We start from the raw sequence: 18,069 nt of genomic DNA, 5'->3' as shown, positions 1-18,069 counted from the left end.
ATCAGCACTCGCTGCATGCTTTCAGTGGCAGCGCTCCCTTTTTTATTTTTACTCCAAAGGCCAGAGGAAGCAACCTCGGCTGCCCACCTGCCGGGAGGAAATGACTCACAGACAACCCCTGGGCTTTTCCCTTAAGGCTGTGCTACAAGGCCACTGAACCCGACTCACAGCGGCCTTATTTTGTGTCTGTTTGAGTCTTTATTTATCTCCTATATTTTTCTTCAAATTGACGTCGTTATTTATATTTTGCATTTTAAACCGTTTATGGTTTAGTCTATAAAAGAGTCCATCACGATGTTCTCTCAACTGCTTCTTTTTTTTTCTTTTTTTGGTCCAACCAGTTGTGCAGAACCCAAAGATATTGAATTCATAATTATCTAAATTAGAGAAAAGCACCGATCGTTCCCCCGCGCGAGATTTAGAAGAAGTCAATGTCAAACAAAGTAGTTCAGTGATTATTTAAACCCAAACGACGAGCTTCTCCGAAACCTAACGTAATGGTTTCGTTGCCTACAGCTAACTGCAGTTTCCTGCGAAGGCGCCAGTTATTATTTTTTTAATTAGCTGCCTGCACTTAACGAGCGGGACTCGCCAGGAGTGGGAAAAAAATGCATGTAACCAAAAGTTACTCCTCCATTCGTCAAGCCCGAGATCACAAATTTGCCTCCCGAGGGCTTTACGATCTGTAGGCATAAGAGATCATAATATGAACCGTGGCCACGCCAGTCCACCGCTGAAATATCTCAACAGCTATTGGATGGATCGCCGTGAGAAGACTTTTTCTTCTAGCGTCAAACTTGTGGCCTTTTTTTTTTTCTGTAAAATATCTCAAAATCTACTCGATGCATTGGCTCAACATGTGGTACAGATGCACACCGTGACGAGGCGATGGCATCACCTGGTACAAATAACACTCCAATCGGCCTCCTCTATACTTTGTGTTTTGTGCTAATTAGCTAATGTTAGCGGGCTAACATGCCAAACTAAGATGTTGAGCACTATAACCACCAACATAACCCCATCGTCACTGCTGTGACTGTCTGGAGAGCCAATGATCTATTGTTTCAGAGCGAGGATGTTGGCTGTTTCCATATGAATGTTATGCTTGTTGCAGAGGAATAAGCATCATCTCTACGTATTGAGTAAGACAAATGACCCCTCCCTTCCTCGTCAGTCCAATATGGAATTTACTTAATTGTTCCCGTTAAGCGGCGGCAGACTGAGCCCTGACCGTTGAGCATTCACAGGATTCTTTAATTATCTCAGGTGATCTGGAGGGCATTGTTCGAGCTGAAAAGTGTGACTACTGTAATCCTCGTCCTCTGAAGGTTTTAAGGGGTTTATTTATTTATTTATTTACGGGAGCGCAGACTCGAGTCCCACCTGTCTGACGGTCCCACGCGTGTCCTCCACCAGCCGTGCAGCAGTGAGGAGCTGTCATTGCCGAGCCCTACTCTCTCTGTCTCTCTCTAAGAGAAAATCATTTGAGCTTGGCTGGAGATGAGGAGAATGGAAGGGGCCCACTTAATATTCACAGAGCAGAACCACAGTGAATGGAAATGAGTGAGAGAGGGTGGAGAAAAAAAAAGAAGAGAAAAGGCAATGAAGGGGGTAAAGAAAAACACAGACTGAAACAGAATGCGAAATTGGCGAGCACGGCATCGGAGACAACTTACTTAGCAAATCCTAATAATTCCCAAAGGGGTGTGTGTGTGTGTGGGGGGGGGGGGGGGGGGGGACATCGAGTTAGTGACTGAGTGTGAAGATCCGCGGTCACTCGCCTCGGAGCTCTTCTCCGGGCCGAAGCTGCAGGAGACGTTGAGGCGGCGCGTGAAATTGTTTGAAATTGACACGGGATATGCAGTTGTACACAGAGCAGGCTGTGCGGTTGATTTCCGAGCATGATAATGACTCCGTGTTGGCTTGTTGTGGGCCGAGAGAATTTTTTTTACATTTTTTAATACAAATTGGCCCGCGGCTGTTTGTGTGACATTTTCACAGCAGGTTTGAAAGGTCTCGGGCAGCGACATTTTTCATTTAAACAGCCGGCCTGGCTATTATTTTTCTCCCTCCACATAATTATCTCTCTCTCTCTCTCTCTCTCTCTCTCTCTCTCTCTCTCTCTCTCTCTCTCACCCGCCACCTCTCTGCCACAAGCTTCTTTCACCTTCAGATGTGTGTGTTTTGTAGTCTTCGTGCGACTCATTGATTGCCATGAGACCGGCGGTGAGGTCGGCTACCAGGATGCCGGACTCGGAACAATGCCTGGCAGGATGTCCTCTCATTTTCATGGTCACCTAGGGTGCCCAAAAAAAAAAAGAAGCGTGGCTGCACAGAGAAATGAGTCTGGGGGCTCCCACTTGTCCCCGGTGCCCGACCCACTCACCCACTCACCCCCACCCGTCGCTACGCTAAATTAGAACTGTCTATTCTCTCTCTCTCTCTCCTGAAGTTACAGAGGAGAGGCACAAGAGGAGGTGTCAGCTGACTGCCTCCTTCCAATCAGATAAGTTCTGATGGAAGTGTTTAGCAGCTGCTAAGATCAGATTTAGCCGGAGGGAGAGGGAGAGGGAGGTAGAGAGAGAGAGAGAGAGAGAGGGGGGGACGGAGGTAGAGAGAGAGGGGGAGGGAGGTAGAGAGAGAGAGAGAAGGAGGCTGGAGCTAGGCAGTGCAGCATGGCTATGCATCGGTAGGGAGGCATGATAAGTCGCTGCTCTGTACCATGGACGAGTCCAGCATTCTGAGGAGACGGGGGCTACAGGTAGGAGTGTGTGTGTGTGTGTGTGTGTGTGTGTTTGAGCTGCAGGGTGACTTTGTGCTGTGCTGGCATGTGTGCGTATTGCTCTTTTAACAGAACACAGTTAGGACTTTGAGATCTTCTTTGCGTGTGTGTGTGTGTGTGTGTGTGTGTGTGTGTGTGTGTGTGTGTGTGTGTGTGTGTGTGTGTGTGTGTGTGTGTGTGTGTGTGTGTGTGTGTGTGTGTGTGTGTGTGTGTGTGTGTGTGTGTGTGTGTGTGTGTGTGTGTGTGTGTGTGTGTGTGTGTGTGTGTTTGTCAGTACAGAGGGAGCGACACTCTGGTTCTGCTGTTTCTTTCTGCTTCATGTGAGAGAAAGAATCCTTCGGGCAGGACTGCGAGGACATTTTTCAGTCGATGCGCACAACAAAAAAAAAAAAAGGAAGATTAGGAGAGTTAACAGGCTGCAAATGTTCTTCACTTGTGTGCATTTGGAAATAATGGCTGTTGTCCTCGTTACTTTTTAAACTAAACTATTCATTCGTCACATTTAATTTGTGTGAGCTGTCGGCAGGATGAATTGGGAGATGTGCGCTAATGGAGCTGCATCAATGCTGGGCTTTCTTACTTTTTCATTATATATATTTTTTTAACGATGATATATTATCAGCGCAGTAAAGCTTCAGCTTCGCTGTAAGACCTCCCGATTGAGGCGTAAGCTGAGTTCAGGGGCTCGGTGCTAACGAAGAGTGCACTTAATCAAATTATAGCTGCCATCACTCTGCCGTAACGTGAGATATATAAAATGCAGGTGGAAAGAAAGGACGGCGTGTTCTAAAATATGAAATTTCTCTTATATGCACCGTGTCATTAATCATTTCCACTGCTGTGTTACAGTAAAGAGTAAATTGGATTTATAATCTAGCTTTCTCTAGTGGCCACTTATAGCAAACCCTTTCTTTTTAAAGAATGTGTTTTGACTCAAACTTCCTGCAATCCATTGTATGTGTCATTTGTTTTAATTGGGCAGCACTAATAATAAAACTTCTTCATCTCATTATTAAGAAAGGTGAGTTTTGTTTGTCTGTAATGAATTAAATTCTATTTATTTAAGTATCGAGTACACCTTTAAGATTGAAGCCCGGCAACAATTTAACTTTCATGTTCACAGATTTAAGAGTCAATGTGTTCCTCCTGTGATTTGAATAATCTTTCTGAAAATTAGACGGCTGAAATCACGACATTTAATTCATGCTCTTTGAATTTTTTTTTTCAATGGATACCTCGAGAGAAAGCATGAATTCTTTTAAATTTTTTTGTTGTTTTTATTGGACAGCACCTCCTCACTTTCTCCTGCCTCACAAGACTCCTTTATGAGCCCCAACACACGCAAACACAACACAACACAACACAACACAACACAACACAACACCCCCCCCCTGTGATCAGGCTGCTGCAGCGCTCTTAACTTTCACATTCAAAAGGAGACGCGGAAGTTTGTCAGTCAGTCCGGCTTCAACGTTTCCCTCATTCATTCTCAGCCCGGGGAGCGATGACATCATCCCAGTCAGACCTTGTTTTTGTTTGAGCGGATGGTAAGAAGTGGACTGACTGTTTTACAGTGCAGAGGGCGTCGCTGCTTTCGGCTTCAAGGGGAAGGCGTTGACGTATTAGTCAATTCATTAGTCTGATTAATGACTAGGCTTCTTTCTTACTGCTTCCCTTTTGGTTTAGAAATAAATACGCTTGTAAAAGTTGAACTTTAACAACTTGGTCTCAATCAAACTTGATGGTCTTAAGAATAGTTTGGTATAAGTTTTGCTTGTCTGAATCGGTACAAATGAATCGGAACATTGTTCAGTCAAAATATTAATACAATTTAAGAGCTTGCTTTTTATTTTGTCTATTAAGAAATGGTTTGAGATTTTGAGAAATGCGCTTAGTTGCTTGCTTTCTTCCAAGGTTTATCTCGCACCTCTCTATTAATTATCAGCGGATGGTTAGCTTAGCTTAGCATAAAGACTGTAAGGAGAGGGGGAAACAGTTAGCTTTCTTTATCCAAACAAAAAATTTCTTTATCTGCCAGCACCTTTTTTTAAAACTCAAGTTATTTACACGTTAAATCTGTTTTGATTAACCCATATTGTAAATGTCTTTTAAGTGCTGGAGTATTTCTTTATTTCGTGCTAAGCTAAGCTAATTGGCCGCTCGCTGTGGTGACTGGTATCGATCTTCTCCTCCTTAACTATTTGCAATAAAGCAAACAAATCGACAATTCCCCCGATGTCGAACTATTCCATTCACGGCGTATCGCAACACCCTCAAGTATTTATTAATAATTGACAGATTCATGTGGTGAGTTTTTCTTTTTTTTTAAAGATAAAGTGTCTTTGCACCATGTTTGCAGCGAGTCTTTGTGTGTGTGCGTTGTTGCACGACTTCGGCGAGTCACGGCATTTAAGATGGGGTTGAAGGTCATTCCACAATATTATTCCTTTCAACTGTGACAAAAGCAGATCCTGTCCTTCTGTTCTTGCCTTTCACAATAAAAGCCCTAAACGTATACAGATTGACTGTTTACCAAAGGGAACTAAAATTCACTGAGGATTTATAAGGTTTCATAAAGCTTAAAGTATCTTAGGCTAACAATAGTTTTACATCGGACTGCTCCGGGTCAATGGGATCCTAGTTGGACCTTTTTTATTGAAAAAAGCGCTGCAATTGTCACACATTTGCATTGCTGCTGGTGTGAATAGTTGTAATTGTTGTGTTGTTTATTCGTACCAAGTGTCAGGCATTTAGACTGTCAATTTCCTTTTTGACACAACGTCCAATTAATTGTAAGATTCAAGTTCAAAAGTGTATTTATTTAAGTGTGAAATGTTTTTACATTTGAGTGTAACATTCACCTCTGTTCTCCGCTCCTTTTGTCTCAGGGAAGATAATTCCCTTTTTTATGGTCGTCTCCAGTCTCACTAGGTTCGTAGTCTGGCTTTGAGGGCTTATAGCCGCCTTGTTTCCTCATTATATAAAATGTGTTGGTTTTATATAGATTTGTAATGATGCCTATAGCGCGTGGCCTTCGTCTTAATTGGGAGTAGCCTGTCAGAAGCTACTGCATTGCATTGTGAGCTTTACTGTACTTCAGACATCCAACATTGCCTCCCATAATACAAAATAAATGAGGAAAAAAAAGGGAAGCTAACCAGACGAGTGCGGTGACATTGTGCGCCTCCAAAGAGCCGTTTGTGTGGAGTGGAGTGGAGTGAGCCAGCTGGTGGGAGGCAGTGCGACTGACAAACGTGCAGCACCAGAAAGGTCTTCTACGAGCACACGTTGGCATAAAAAAAAAATCAAATATTCCCAAGAGGGAGTCATTGAGATGTTGTTCTGTGTGCTAATTTGATGAAGAAACTTTACTGAAGCACAAGAGAGGGGAGGGGGAGGGGCAAGTGAGTGGGGGGCGACCTTTCGTTAAGCCAAAGGTAAGCAGCCTCTCTGCCGAAGGGTCCTTGTGCAAAACAGTGCGTTTCTTTTAGCTCCGGCAGCGCTTCATTGAGGCGTTTTTTTTGTAAAGCGGTTGTTAATTTCTGTTTACAAATGCAACTCGCTCTCCTACAACTCGTCGGTGACTACCCAGTGGTACCCGTCACCGGAGTTTGAGTTCTTTTTTCCGACGTCCCTCCAAAAGGGTGCCTTCTGTTCAAAAAAACCCGGAGCCCACGTCTTTCCGTAACTTCTCCAGCTGTTCATCCCTTCTGGCGTCTTTGTCATTCACGCCGACAGACGGCGGGCGAGTGAAGCGAAGACATCAGTTGAGGATGCAAATGCCGGTTGCTAATATGCTTCAACACGTGTGTGTGTGTGTGTGTGTGTGTGTGTGTGTGTGTGTGTGTGTGTGTGTGTGTGTGTGTGTGTGTGTGTGTGTGTGTGTGTGTGTGTGTGTGTGTGTGTGTGTGTGTGTGTGTGTGTGTGTGTGTGTGTGTGTGTGTGTGTGTGTGTGTGTGTGTGTGTGTGTGTGTGTGTGTGTGTGTGTGTGTGTGTGTGTGTGTGTGTGTGTGTGTGTGTGTGTGTGTGTGTGTGTGTGTGTGTGTGTGTGTGTGTGTGTGTGTGTGTGTGTGTGTGTGTGTGTGTGTGTGTGTGTGTGTGTGTGTGTGTGTGTGTGTGTGTGTGTATTAAACAACACATTTTGGCGAACTCCCGGTCACACATACTCTGGTTCTAGCTGGCACCTGTTGACTCCAGGGAGGTGAAGAAGAGTCCGGTTGTAACGTTAACCGTTTCCAGCTTTAGGGCGACGTACTCCATTTTGCAGGGGCCCTGAAGCTCCGCCCCCTGCTGCCGGAAAGAGCGCCGCGCGCTTATTAATTCGCAGGTTTGTGAATATGGAACGCGTCGCTTGTCTGAGTTGCACCAAATCTGACAAAAAGAAACTCCCTCGGGTGCCCCCGCGATACACTGCCATGTTGTGAAGTAGATCGGATTCTGCGAAACACTTTTTTAAGTGGCAACTGCCGTTTCTAATAATAGAAACGACTTCTAACCTGTAATTGTCGCAGGTGTGAACTATCATCATCCATTCGTGTCATCTTTTAAGAGTCCATAGTTATTAAAAGGAGCTCATCAAATGCAACAGGACATTAAGCTCTCCCTGCCAGCGTGGAAATGAATTGTTTACGATGAGTCGGTGGATTAAACGCGAGTGACACCTTAACATCTCGCTACGAGGATAAACGAGAGGATGCCAACAGGATTCAATCGGCAAAGCTTTCCAATGCCGTGTGCGCGCTCTGCTGCAGGCTCTGAAATCGATATGTGTTGGATGGAAATATTGCTTCAGGCCGACAGGAGTTTTGGATCCGCCGACAGAATAGAAGGTTAATAGAAGTCGGCTTCTGTACCGTCCAAATTCATTCTTTCGGCTGTTTGTAAAATGTCCGGTTTGTTTTGCGCTCTCGAGATGAATCTTCAATCTGTTTTATAAAAGCACGCGGGACAGTTCCTGTACTGCACATGTGTAGGAAGCAGATAACCAGCCGTATTGATCCATTTGACCCTTTTCCTAATCAACTAGACACGATCTGTGACTTTTTGAAGCGGCATCTCGATTTTAGATGAAGCTAAGATTTCATTTTAAGTCTCTTAATTAGGATCTTGTGTTAATCTTTATTGAGACTTAGTCCTGTGTCAAATGTCAGAGTTAGTTTTTTAAAATCATATTTAGTTGGTTTCATCCTCTTTATAGTTGACTCCAAATTCCAGGCATTTTATCCAAAGGAAACATGACTATTTTAGTCTAGTTTTCGCCTTGTTTCTGCCCCCTTTGTTGTGATTGGTCCGTTCAGTCGACCTGCTCGGCGATGCGTCACGACCCCAGTGACCTCTGGTCGTCTGATGTCGTACTCGGTGTCGATTTGATGACACGTCTTAAAGGTTTTCCCCACCAGTCAGCAGCGAACCTCCGTAAAATCAAGTCCACGTTTGATCCTCGAGATGCAGGAGAATCCAAAATAAATCAAAGGGAATAATTAATGAACCATTACACGTAGGCCTTTTTAAAAAAAAAGAAAAAGAGCACTCCTGCAGCTTTGATGTGGCGCCGTGGCGATCAAGTGTTGTTGCGAGAAGCCCGTAATTGACATTTACCCCGTGGAACAATGCATCTCGGGTTCATCGTGTCACAATTGTTATCTCTCCAGAAAGATAACTGGATAAACAATGATTAAACATACAAGGTTTACTTTCATCACCGGTTTGTTCTCCTCACAGACGACTTTTCCAAGATGAAAGGTTTTCACGCAATTATTTTTGTTTGTGTCGCCTGTTTGACGGCTTTTAAACCTTCAGGACCTTAACATTTAATGGAAATACTTGTATTTATGTTAAGCATTATGCTAAACACACATGGGGGGGGCTATTATCTCAATCTCGGATGTCATAAAAAGTGTTTGTTTATAATCTTTGCACAGAACTCGAGCCTCAAGCCTTGCTAGATATCATCAGTAAACTATAACCTTTAGTCGAAGGATTTAATTGAAAAAAATGCAAGGTTTGTGCTTTGTTTTAGGAAATGCTGAACCAACAATAATCTAATTAAATAACTTGTTTAAAAAGAAAAATGCATCTCCCAGAACTCATAAATATGTATTACACACTGCATGCACATCACTATCTAAAGAGATTTTTTTTAAAAAGGCAGGGCAATGACAAATGGAAAAATCTATTAAATGCATTTTTCTAAATGTACACAATAGGTACGCAGAAAGAAACACTGGCGTTAAAACAATGGAGATGAACCCAAAACACCAGCTAAATACTGTGCAACGGCACTTTTATACCAAATGGATCGTAACATCAGCGTCACGCGCCGTACATCTGCAGGTGTGTGTTGGAGCACGTGAGAGCTGATTTCATAGATAAGTTAAAGCCCTAGACTGCACATCTTTTTAATCTGTGTTCCAGAGAGGTGTGTGTGTGTGTGTGTGTGTGTGTGTGTGTGTGTGTGTGTGTGTGTGTGTGTGTGTGTGTGTGTGTGTGTGTGTGTGTGTGTGTGTGTGTGTGTGTGTGTGTGTGTGTGTGTGTGTGTGTGTGTGTGTGTGTGTGTGTGTGTGTGTGTGTGTGTGTGTGTGTAGCGGCTCGCTGTCTGTCGCACCAGCAAGATCATCACTGAGACTGTCCTGGGAAATGATCTCCAGAAGAGAGTTCCCTGTTGCATGCGTGGCTTCCTGTGAATGCCTTCGTGCATGTTAAGGCTGTTTGAGTCCCGCGTGGGGATGGCGGACCCCGCCAGCAGCAACGACGGCTGCAAGAGGCAATTAGGAAAATGTGATTTACGTTTAAAAAAACAACAAAAAAAACGAAGAAATGGTATCGAGATTTGTATTTAATGAGGTTGCGGATGTGAGTGGCAGGTACAGTAGTGGGCTTTAATGTTGCTAACTCGAGGAATCGTCATTCCTTTCATGTTTTGGGGAAAGATCTATCGGCTCCGGGTTTCTGTTAATATTGTCCTGCTTTGTAAAGGATGGTTTGTTTTGCTGGAATAAGTGCATTTATTTGGTTTGGACCACGGCTGTTTTTATTCATACTAGAAAACCACATTTCGGGGGAAAAAGACAAACCCAAAGTTAAGCTAATTGCAAGAAATTTATCTACGTGAATATCTTCCAGAGGGGTGAATTGATTTCCCATGAATACATCTGTTCAATAAACCGGTTTATTATCATCATATCTTTCTGTTTTAACTCTCAAGATTGTTGTTGTAGTAGACTTCCCCTCTGTTATTCGGTGCGCTGTGATTCGTGGACGTCCCACAACTGTAAGTCATTCCCTGCTGGTAATTAGTGTTGTGTGAGCTGCTGGTCGCTCTGCCCTTGGTCTGCAGCAGGCAGCAGGGGAGGCCAGACATTCAGCCCTAATTGATAGCAAAGGGAGCGTGGGGCTTAGCACTGTTTCTGCTGACTGGAGCAGCCGATGCACGTCTACTCCATGTCCTACACCGGGAGACACAAAGGACCTCGCCCTTATCATCGGGTTGAAGGAATCGGAAGCCCGGTTATTTATCGGTGCTCTTTTTTATTTATAGATATCTTTTTCTTTACAAGATCCAGTCAGGAGAGATTAGAAATAATCAGAGCCGGAGGAGGGGGCTTTTTGGATTCGTTTTCCCACTGCGGGTAAAAAAAAGAAAAAGAAGAATTTAAAACAACGCACAGGGAAAATGTCGCGAGGCCAATAAAACGACTTCCTCACACAATGTAATTAAACAAACACTTGTGCTCACTCTACGGGGGGGGGGGGGGGTTGGAAGCACCGACATCAACAGATGCTGCAGCTCCTGACAGCTTTTTAAAAAACAAATATGCTCTTTGATGTGTCCTTTTTAATTACATTTGTAATGTAGCTTTCTGTGAAGCTGAGCAACACGGTGTTATACGTTTTTTTTAAGTAAGAACCTTGTGAGAGCACGTAATCCCTGAAGAAATCAATGAGGTCCTTGTTGATGCTGTTTCTGTGCTCCAGTAACCCCCCCGTGTAACCCCCCCCCCCCCCCCCCCCCCTCCCCCCCCCCCCCTCCCGTGACCCCTCCCTGACCTCTGAATGCTGCTGAAGTCAACTGTAGAAGGCAGAGTTACCCGGCGTTGAACTAAAAAAAGAAGATGAACATGCACACGTCAGGGTTTTTTTTTTTTGTTGCTTTCTTTAAACTTCCAGTCCAGCTCTCTGAGGTGAGACGTGACCGTTTCACACCTGCTCTGGGATCTGTTCTTTCCGTGGTGTGGCTGTTTGTGAGGCTGCAGCACAGTGAGCAGAACACCAATCTCCTCCTTTTTTTTTTCTCTTTTATTTATTTTGGGCGGTGAATTTGGATGCAGTTTGTGTGTCCTTCATTGATTTATTTTTTGGGGGGGAGGGGATTATACTATTTACTAGAACAGGCTTGCTGCTTGTCATTTATATAAATGAGAGAAAAAACACACAAACATGTGCAGAATATCTATTTTTATCAATAATGTGATCTTTGTCGTAGATTCTGTACATCTTATAGAGATAAGTGTTTTCTTTTCCTGGTTTTAAAGGCTGCATTACAGTAAAGTGAGTAACTTCTACCTCCTATTGTTTGCCTTTAAGCACTTAGTCCTTATATTCACATTAAGGATGATTATTTATTAATTATCTCATTGCGTAAAAATGTAGTAAAAGGCAAAACCCTAAAATATCATCACAATATCAATATCGAGGTATTTGGTCTAAAATATCGTGGTATTCGATTTTCTCCACATCGCCCAGCCTTATATCTATCTATCTATCTATACTAATATAATATATATTAGTATATTTGTGTTTCATCAGATCCGACAACAGCTTTCATGGTTCTGCAAGATTTACCATATTTGTATCATTGATTGATTTGATTGATGGATGTGGACCTCAGTGTTTAGACAAGACATCATTATTCTAGTTACAATTAATTGCAATGTGTTTATGCTTCATGCATAAATAAACCAAGTGACATGTGTATATATGTTTTGTAAAGTGAGTTTTTTTTTTGTACTCATAACTCTTTTCTTCTCATTTACAGAAGGAGCTGAGTCTTCCGAGGAGAGGCAGTCTGTAAGTACCCAGATGTGTGTCACGCGTAGACGTCTGCTTTCGGTGGTTCGATGAGCCGGTTGTCACGCTGCCTCATACGAGTGCACATACTCACATTTTTAGCTGAAATCATCTTTGCATAAAGATTCATGTGTACATTTTAAAAAGCTTTTCAATCCATTCACGTTTAGTATGTTAAGGGGAAGAAAAACGAACATCGTTCACTCTAAAAGTGTTTTTACGCTGCATATGTGTGCATATCTTTGATATTCAACTTGTTATGAGGTCATAGATACCAACAACATGATTGTGCTCCTGGTAGTGTCTGAGAGCCATTTTCTTATCTTACTATATTCATCTTTGGCCACATGGGACTATTGTCGCCCCAGAATGAGAAGAAAACAACAATAAAAGATCTGAGGATATTTATTATTCCAGTACACACATGCCCTATCTCTCTCTCTCTATATATATATATATATATATATATATAAAAATATATATTCTATGTGAATACAAGTTGAAAACAACTATTTTAAATCATCCCGCAGGTGAACACATTTTCTTGAGGAGCCTTTCTTAGTTCACATCAGAACAAATGTTTCTCTCTGAGAAAAATCGTCTATACGTTGATGTTAATAAACATTCATCAAAGTATTCAATAGCAGCGCTGCACAAAAAAACATGACATAAAATAATCAAATATATCCTCGTGGTTTTTTTCTTTTTCTTTTCGGGAGCACCACTCAAACGAGACGTACTGATTTTAAAACGTTGTACTTTAAAAAGCATCCCGTTGTGACTCATCTCGGGTGTCCACCAATCACATCGGACGATGCAGATGTTCTTGGCTGTAAAATGATGTAAATCGGCTTTACCCAATAAGCAAAATACTATTCAAATGTTGTTTTTCTTCTTCTTTTCACCTCCTGGAGATTGATAATAATAGAAATTGTACATGAATAAATGCAATAAGTGAACGAGGACATCTTAGACTGACCATCTCTCTGTGAATGGTGCATTCCCTAATCTCAACATGAAAGTGGAGGACACATTTGATGATATTTTGGATACAATGGGGACGGATCCGATGAAAAGAAATCCTATTTAGACGTTTCCAGTGAAATACATTTGTGAGTTTCTGAGAACATTGTTGTCCCCCCCCCACACCGAGTCCTCTTTTAAGATGATACAACGGCTCTGTGTTGGAGCACAACATTATTATTACTTTTCAAAATAAGATCTACTTTACATTTGATTTAGTCAGTTGCTCTCAGATCAAAAAAAGTGGATGGATTTGCATTTATTCATTATTATTATTTATGGAAAGTGAAATACATAATTCATTGCTATCTGTTCGAATAATGGTATGTTTTGTTATGAAAAAGAGAGGATGTGTAACACGAATTAAACGGCCCTCAGGCTGGTTGGCCAAACTTCTAATTATTAATACGGTCTCCCTGAAGTTCCTTTTTGAGTGCATGTTGGTGGTGCCTGTGCACAAAAGGGGAAGTGTTTCCAGGGGACACTAAAGAGTGACGCACACGTTTGTGGATTTATTGCTTAACTGATGTTAACGTGAGCGCATGGTTCAAATATTACTAACTGAGCGTTATCCTATTGCTTATTTTATATTATTATAATATCTGAATCAATAAGTTCATCATCTATAAGCGTGACTCAGCCGTGTGCAACACTTTTTTAGTGTCCCCTAGAAAAAAAACTTTAATAAACATTGTGCATGTGATATCATGTTTTCTTAATGCCGCGCATGTGTTGGGTCGTCTGTGGCTCAGGGGGGAGAGCGGGTTTCTCCCCTGGGTGCTCCTCAGTGCTTCGAACGGGTTAAAAGCAGAGTTCAGATCTCATGTACATGAAGATAGAAATTAAGGTTATGCTTGAAGAAGGGTGAAGATGTTTTTTGAGTCTCTGCATGCGTTTTTTAATTTGTATTGAGCTCTTAGGGCCACCATATTAAAGATGATGAAATGCATCTTTTATAGCCAGGTGAAGGCTTAATCGACTTCCTGGTTGTTAATTTAGCTCTGGTTTGACATATTTCATGGCGCAATGGGAAATATTGACCTTTGACACCTCGCTGCTCTCGCTGGCACCTCGCCAGACGGGGTCACCCGGTGTAATCGAGGTGAGCAATTACTAACGGGCTGCAGTGAGATCACAGGTTTATATATCTAGAGACCCGGAGCCTCCGCTGACCTCGGTAACCATAGTAATGGTGTTTCGATACGCCAAATTCGTGGGATTAAGTGCTTTTATATTTGTCATAACTGCTGTAATTTTTAAAATTGTCCAGACTACGGTAATTTGTTATGTTGAAAGAGGAAGTGAAGCGGCGTCTGTGTTTTGTAAGATGTGCGTTCTCCGGATGGTTATTGTAGCTTTAAGTGTGTGAGACAGGGCTCTGGGGGGGGGGATGCTAATGCTAATGTGACCGCGGTGAAGTTGGTTACTCAACATCCTCTGATCACAAAAAAGAAAAAGGGGGGGGGGGGGGGGGGGAAGTGAACTCCTCAAACTCTGCATTTGTTTATCTTTATGACCGGGGTCGGCCTTTTCCACCAACTCTGATTTATTATTTCAATTTCCACGGCCGAAGGAGAAAGAGTCTGGTTGCATCTTTTTAGATGATGTCATCGTGTGGAGTTGTTTTCATCGTGAGTCATTTCTGGTCGTGTGATGACTGGACCCCTATTTATAGGCTGACCTTTAATAACTGGGAGTCTTTGGGTGGGTCCAATAAAAAAAAATAATAATTTGGAAACTCGAGGCGCACTCGTATCGAGTTGTTGGACATTTTTTGTGCGAGTTCTCGACTCCGGCCGTGCAACGGGATATCAAAGAGGAATTGTTGACGGGAGGTTCTGTTACGTGGTCGTTTTACGGGTATATTCAATTGAACACATGTTGTCAACGACACTTCATGAAGTTGTTGTTGTTGTTGTTGTCAGAAGTTGGACATTTACCTTTTTATATTCACGAGTAACTCCTTTTTCTTTTCTTTTTTCTTTTAGTCTGAAATGTATCTTGCTGTTACTGAATTCATCAGCCAATCAACCCAAACTAGGCCGGTCACAATAGTTATTATATTGTACAATTCATGGAGCCCGTTCGTTTACACAAGAATGTCACAGACATTTTAGAAATAATGTCAAAAATAACAGCAGGGATTTTACTTACTAGTATAAGACTTGGGCATTGCAAATGTTTGTTAATCACCCTGTTTTATTTTATTTATTTTATTTATTTTATTTATTTTATTTATTTTATTTATTTTATTTATTTTATTTATTTTATTTATTTTATTTATTTTATTTATTTTATTTATTTTATTTATTTTATTTATTTTATTTATTTTATTTATTTTATTTTAATATTGCCTGAATATTTTTAGGAATTAAAAGTGAATCGCTCTTTAACAAAGGTGTACTTGCATCACAATGCTCTCATTTTATCAATGTATCAGTGGCATAAAATGGTTTTAAGTAATAATATACAGTCCAACAACATCACTAATGCTGACGGGCCTCGCCCTCTTTAAAAAAAACAATGTTCATCATGTTTTATGCATTGAAATCAACCAGTTCACACATTTCTGAAAGGCTGATTTGCCTCCACAGCAACTCGTTCACCTTTTCAACATCTTTGCTTTACATTTCAAATGTAAAGCTGCTCAAACCAATATGGGGACATTGTTAATGGAATACAATGCTCACTGGGGAAAGTGTAATAATTATTACCCGACTCTGCATTTCCTCTTTGTCACTCCATTGTTTTTGCTCTTGCAGCACACACACTTTCTTGTTTCTGGTTCTCGTTGCACTGCCCCCAAGTGGCCACAAATGTCTTAATACAAGTGGAATAAAAGCACCGAGATTGTGTTTCAATCATTCTCGTTTGGCATCGTTAGCCACGAGTCTGTGATCGTCTGACGGGTTATTCCATCGAATATAATTCATAATGAATACGTTTTAAGATAGACAAACAAAGGGACATTTGTTTAAAATTCAACGCTTTATTAGAGCATCATTATCTTTGAACATATATTTATATTTGGATGCCTTGGGGGGGGGAAAGTAAGAATATATATCTTTTTTTTTTAAATTTCCCAAAAGAAAAAGAAAACAAACTGAAGTCCAGACCCTGTAGTTCCAACCGGCGGCTCCACAATGAACACACGATGCATTTCTCCAAGCCCCAATAACAACAAGTATTATTTATCTGCTTCTCTTTGCAGGTGGAACTGATAAGCGCAACGTTCTTCACGGGTGACCGCTGGTAGTCAAGGCTGATGTTGTGGTTGTTGTTGTTGTTGTTGTTGTTTGTGGAAAAGTGTCACGTGATGATTCGGGGGTTGTGAGGACTCGGAGAAGGATGCCCTGTGACCGATGAGACCCGATCAGGAATCCCAATGGGTGTCGTTTTAAAAAAAAAAAAGTCTGAAGAACTTTAAAACTAAAACGGGTCCAGATGTTTTAGGGGTCTGTAAACACCGTAGTAATGTGGCCACTAGGCGTAAATGTAGCAAAAGTCACAAGTTGGAGCTGGAGCCTGACAGGAAGTCATGGGTCAGATGCTTCTGTTGGTTTCTTTTTTTTTTTTTTTACAAGCTTCGATTTAAACTATTTAATTTCCTGCGTTCACGTATATAAAAGTCCATGAACGACAGTCTCCTTATTGAACTCGCAATGCATGATGGAAAAATGTATCTGGAGTAAAAAAAAAAAAAGTGCCTGAAAGTGACAGGATACCATACGGGGCAACATGGTGTGGCCGAAGTTTGCAGCCGACTCTTGACCGGCTCTAGATGCATCTTCTTCTGCTCCACTGGTTCTGTGGTTAATGCAGCGTTTGGTACCCTCTGCTCCTCAAACGTGTTAAAAGTAATAAAGAATTCATGTGAGTGAGTGAGTGAGTGAGTGAGTGAGTGAGTGAGTGCAGCAGCAGCAGCAGAGTGTTTGGGACTCGATGCAAACGCGACACATTTCAATATGCAATATGCATCTTTCGACAGTCGTGACTCATTTTGACATCAGTCATTGGTTCATCTCGCGATGTTGATGGATTTTTTTTTTCTGCACCGATGCATGTGACTGAAATGCATCATGGGTGTTTATTTGATGATACGCAGCAGCTTTTGAATCCCCGCAGGGGGCGAGGACATTTCTGCTGCGTCATCGTGCTTCACGACTCTCTCTAAGTGAAGCGCACTCGGGGTTAATTCTCCCACTTGCCCGTCAGGTTAAATGTGACAAACGAATGTTTTTAGCTCTTCTTTAATTTCTGGTCCGGATGATTTCCATTGTCTAACGAGGACCTGGAGCCAGGTGCGAGTGTGTTCCGTCTCGCTGTACTCTTGACTGACGTGGAGTGACAGGTGGTGGTGCATTATGTTTTTCTTTTGGAAGATGACATCATCCCCGTGCTCGGGGCGACGTTGCATCGCGCGGCGCGTGCCCCGTGTTTAGCATCCCGTCAAGGTGACTGCGCGTTAAGAGGGAGGAGGGGGGCAACATTGTGTTTATTGCTATTCATTTCTGCTACGTAGCAAGTCACCAGCTGGTGGGGGTGAGGGAGGGAGGGGAGGGGGTGAGGCAGATATGTGCATGCGTTTGTGAGGGAGCAGGGGGGGCGTGTCTTAGAGGAGGGAATTGTCCTGCCTCCGTGCCCTCCGCAGGCTACCGAGCATCTTATTTGACAGCTTCAAGGTGGGAAGTAGAAAGACCAAAACAAGAACCGTAGCCCCCTTTTTTTCCCTGTTTTTTTCTTCTTCTTTTTTTTTTTTTTTTACCCCCTCCCTTTTTTGTGTAGGGGGGGGGGGGGGAGAGGAAAACCAATCCGTCTCATCGCACTGTGGTGGCTGGGTTTGGCTCTTTGTCAGCGCAGGGGGTGGGAGGGGAGCGGGCAGACGGGCAGCGTGAATGCACATCATGACCACAATAGAGCAAACGAGCACAGTTCAGCCATGAAAGCCCAGCGGGAGAGGCTGAGGATTCCAGGGCTGACGCTAGAGTGAGTATTTCCCTCCGTGATCCTGCCGGGGAGGCAGCTCCCCTGCAGTCTGCAGCTTCATCTGTGTGTCATATGCGTGGCTGTCTTTCACTGTTGCTTGTGCGGCGTTAGCATTAGCATTAGCAGCATCAGCATCAGCATCAGCATCTGCAGCAGGAAGTCTTAATGACAAATCCTTCTCAGCTCGGCAACAGAGGTGTGTGTGTGTGTGT

The 18,069-nt window shown here is 42.6% G+C and overlaps 1 protein-coding gene across 4 annotated transcripts in view; it reads left to right on the top strand.

Annotated features, from left to right (window-relative positions):
* The window catches only part of mast4 (microtubule associated serine/threonine kinase family member 4), a 76,406-nt gene that overhangs the window by 23,007 nt on the left and 35,330 nt on the right, over positions 1-18,069 (top strand). For 3 of the 4 annotated variants that reach the window (XM_034546224.1, XM_034546225.1, XM_034546223.1), the window contains exon 4: positions 11,817-11,848. In XM_034546224.1, coding sequence (XP_034402115.1) covers positions 11,817-11,848 — 32 coding nt within the window. Of the gene's footprint in view, positions 1-11,816; positions 11,849-17,639; positions 17,858-18,069 lie in introns of those variants that run through there. The other variant, XM_034546227.1, reaches the window with a different exon arrangement.

The sequence above is a fragment of the Cyclopterus lumpus genome, chromosome 12 (genome assembly GCF_009769545.1).
Source record: "Cyclopterus lumpus isolate fCycLum1 chromosome 12, fCycLum1.pri, whole genome shotgun sequence".
NCBI classification, from domain to species: domain Eukaryota; kingdom Metazoa; phylum Chordata; class Actinopteri; order Perciformes; family Cyclopteridae; genus Cyclopterus; species Cyclopterus lumpus.
The sequence above is the reverse complement of the archived record's forward strand: the minus strand, read 5'-3'. Positions and strand labels throughout refer to the sequence as shown.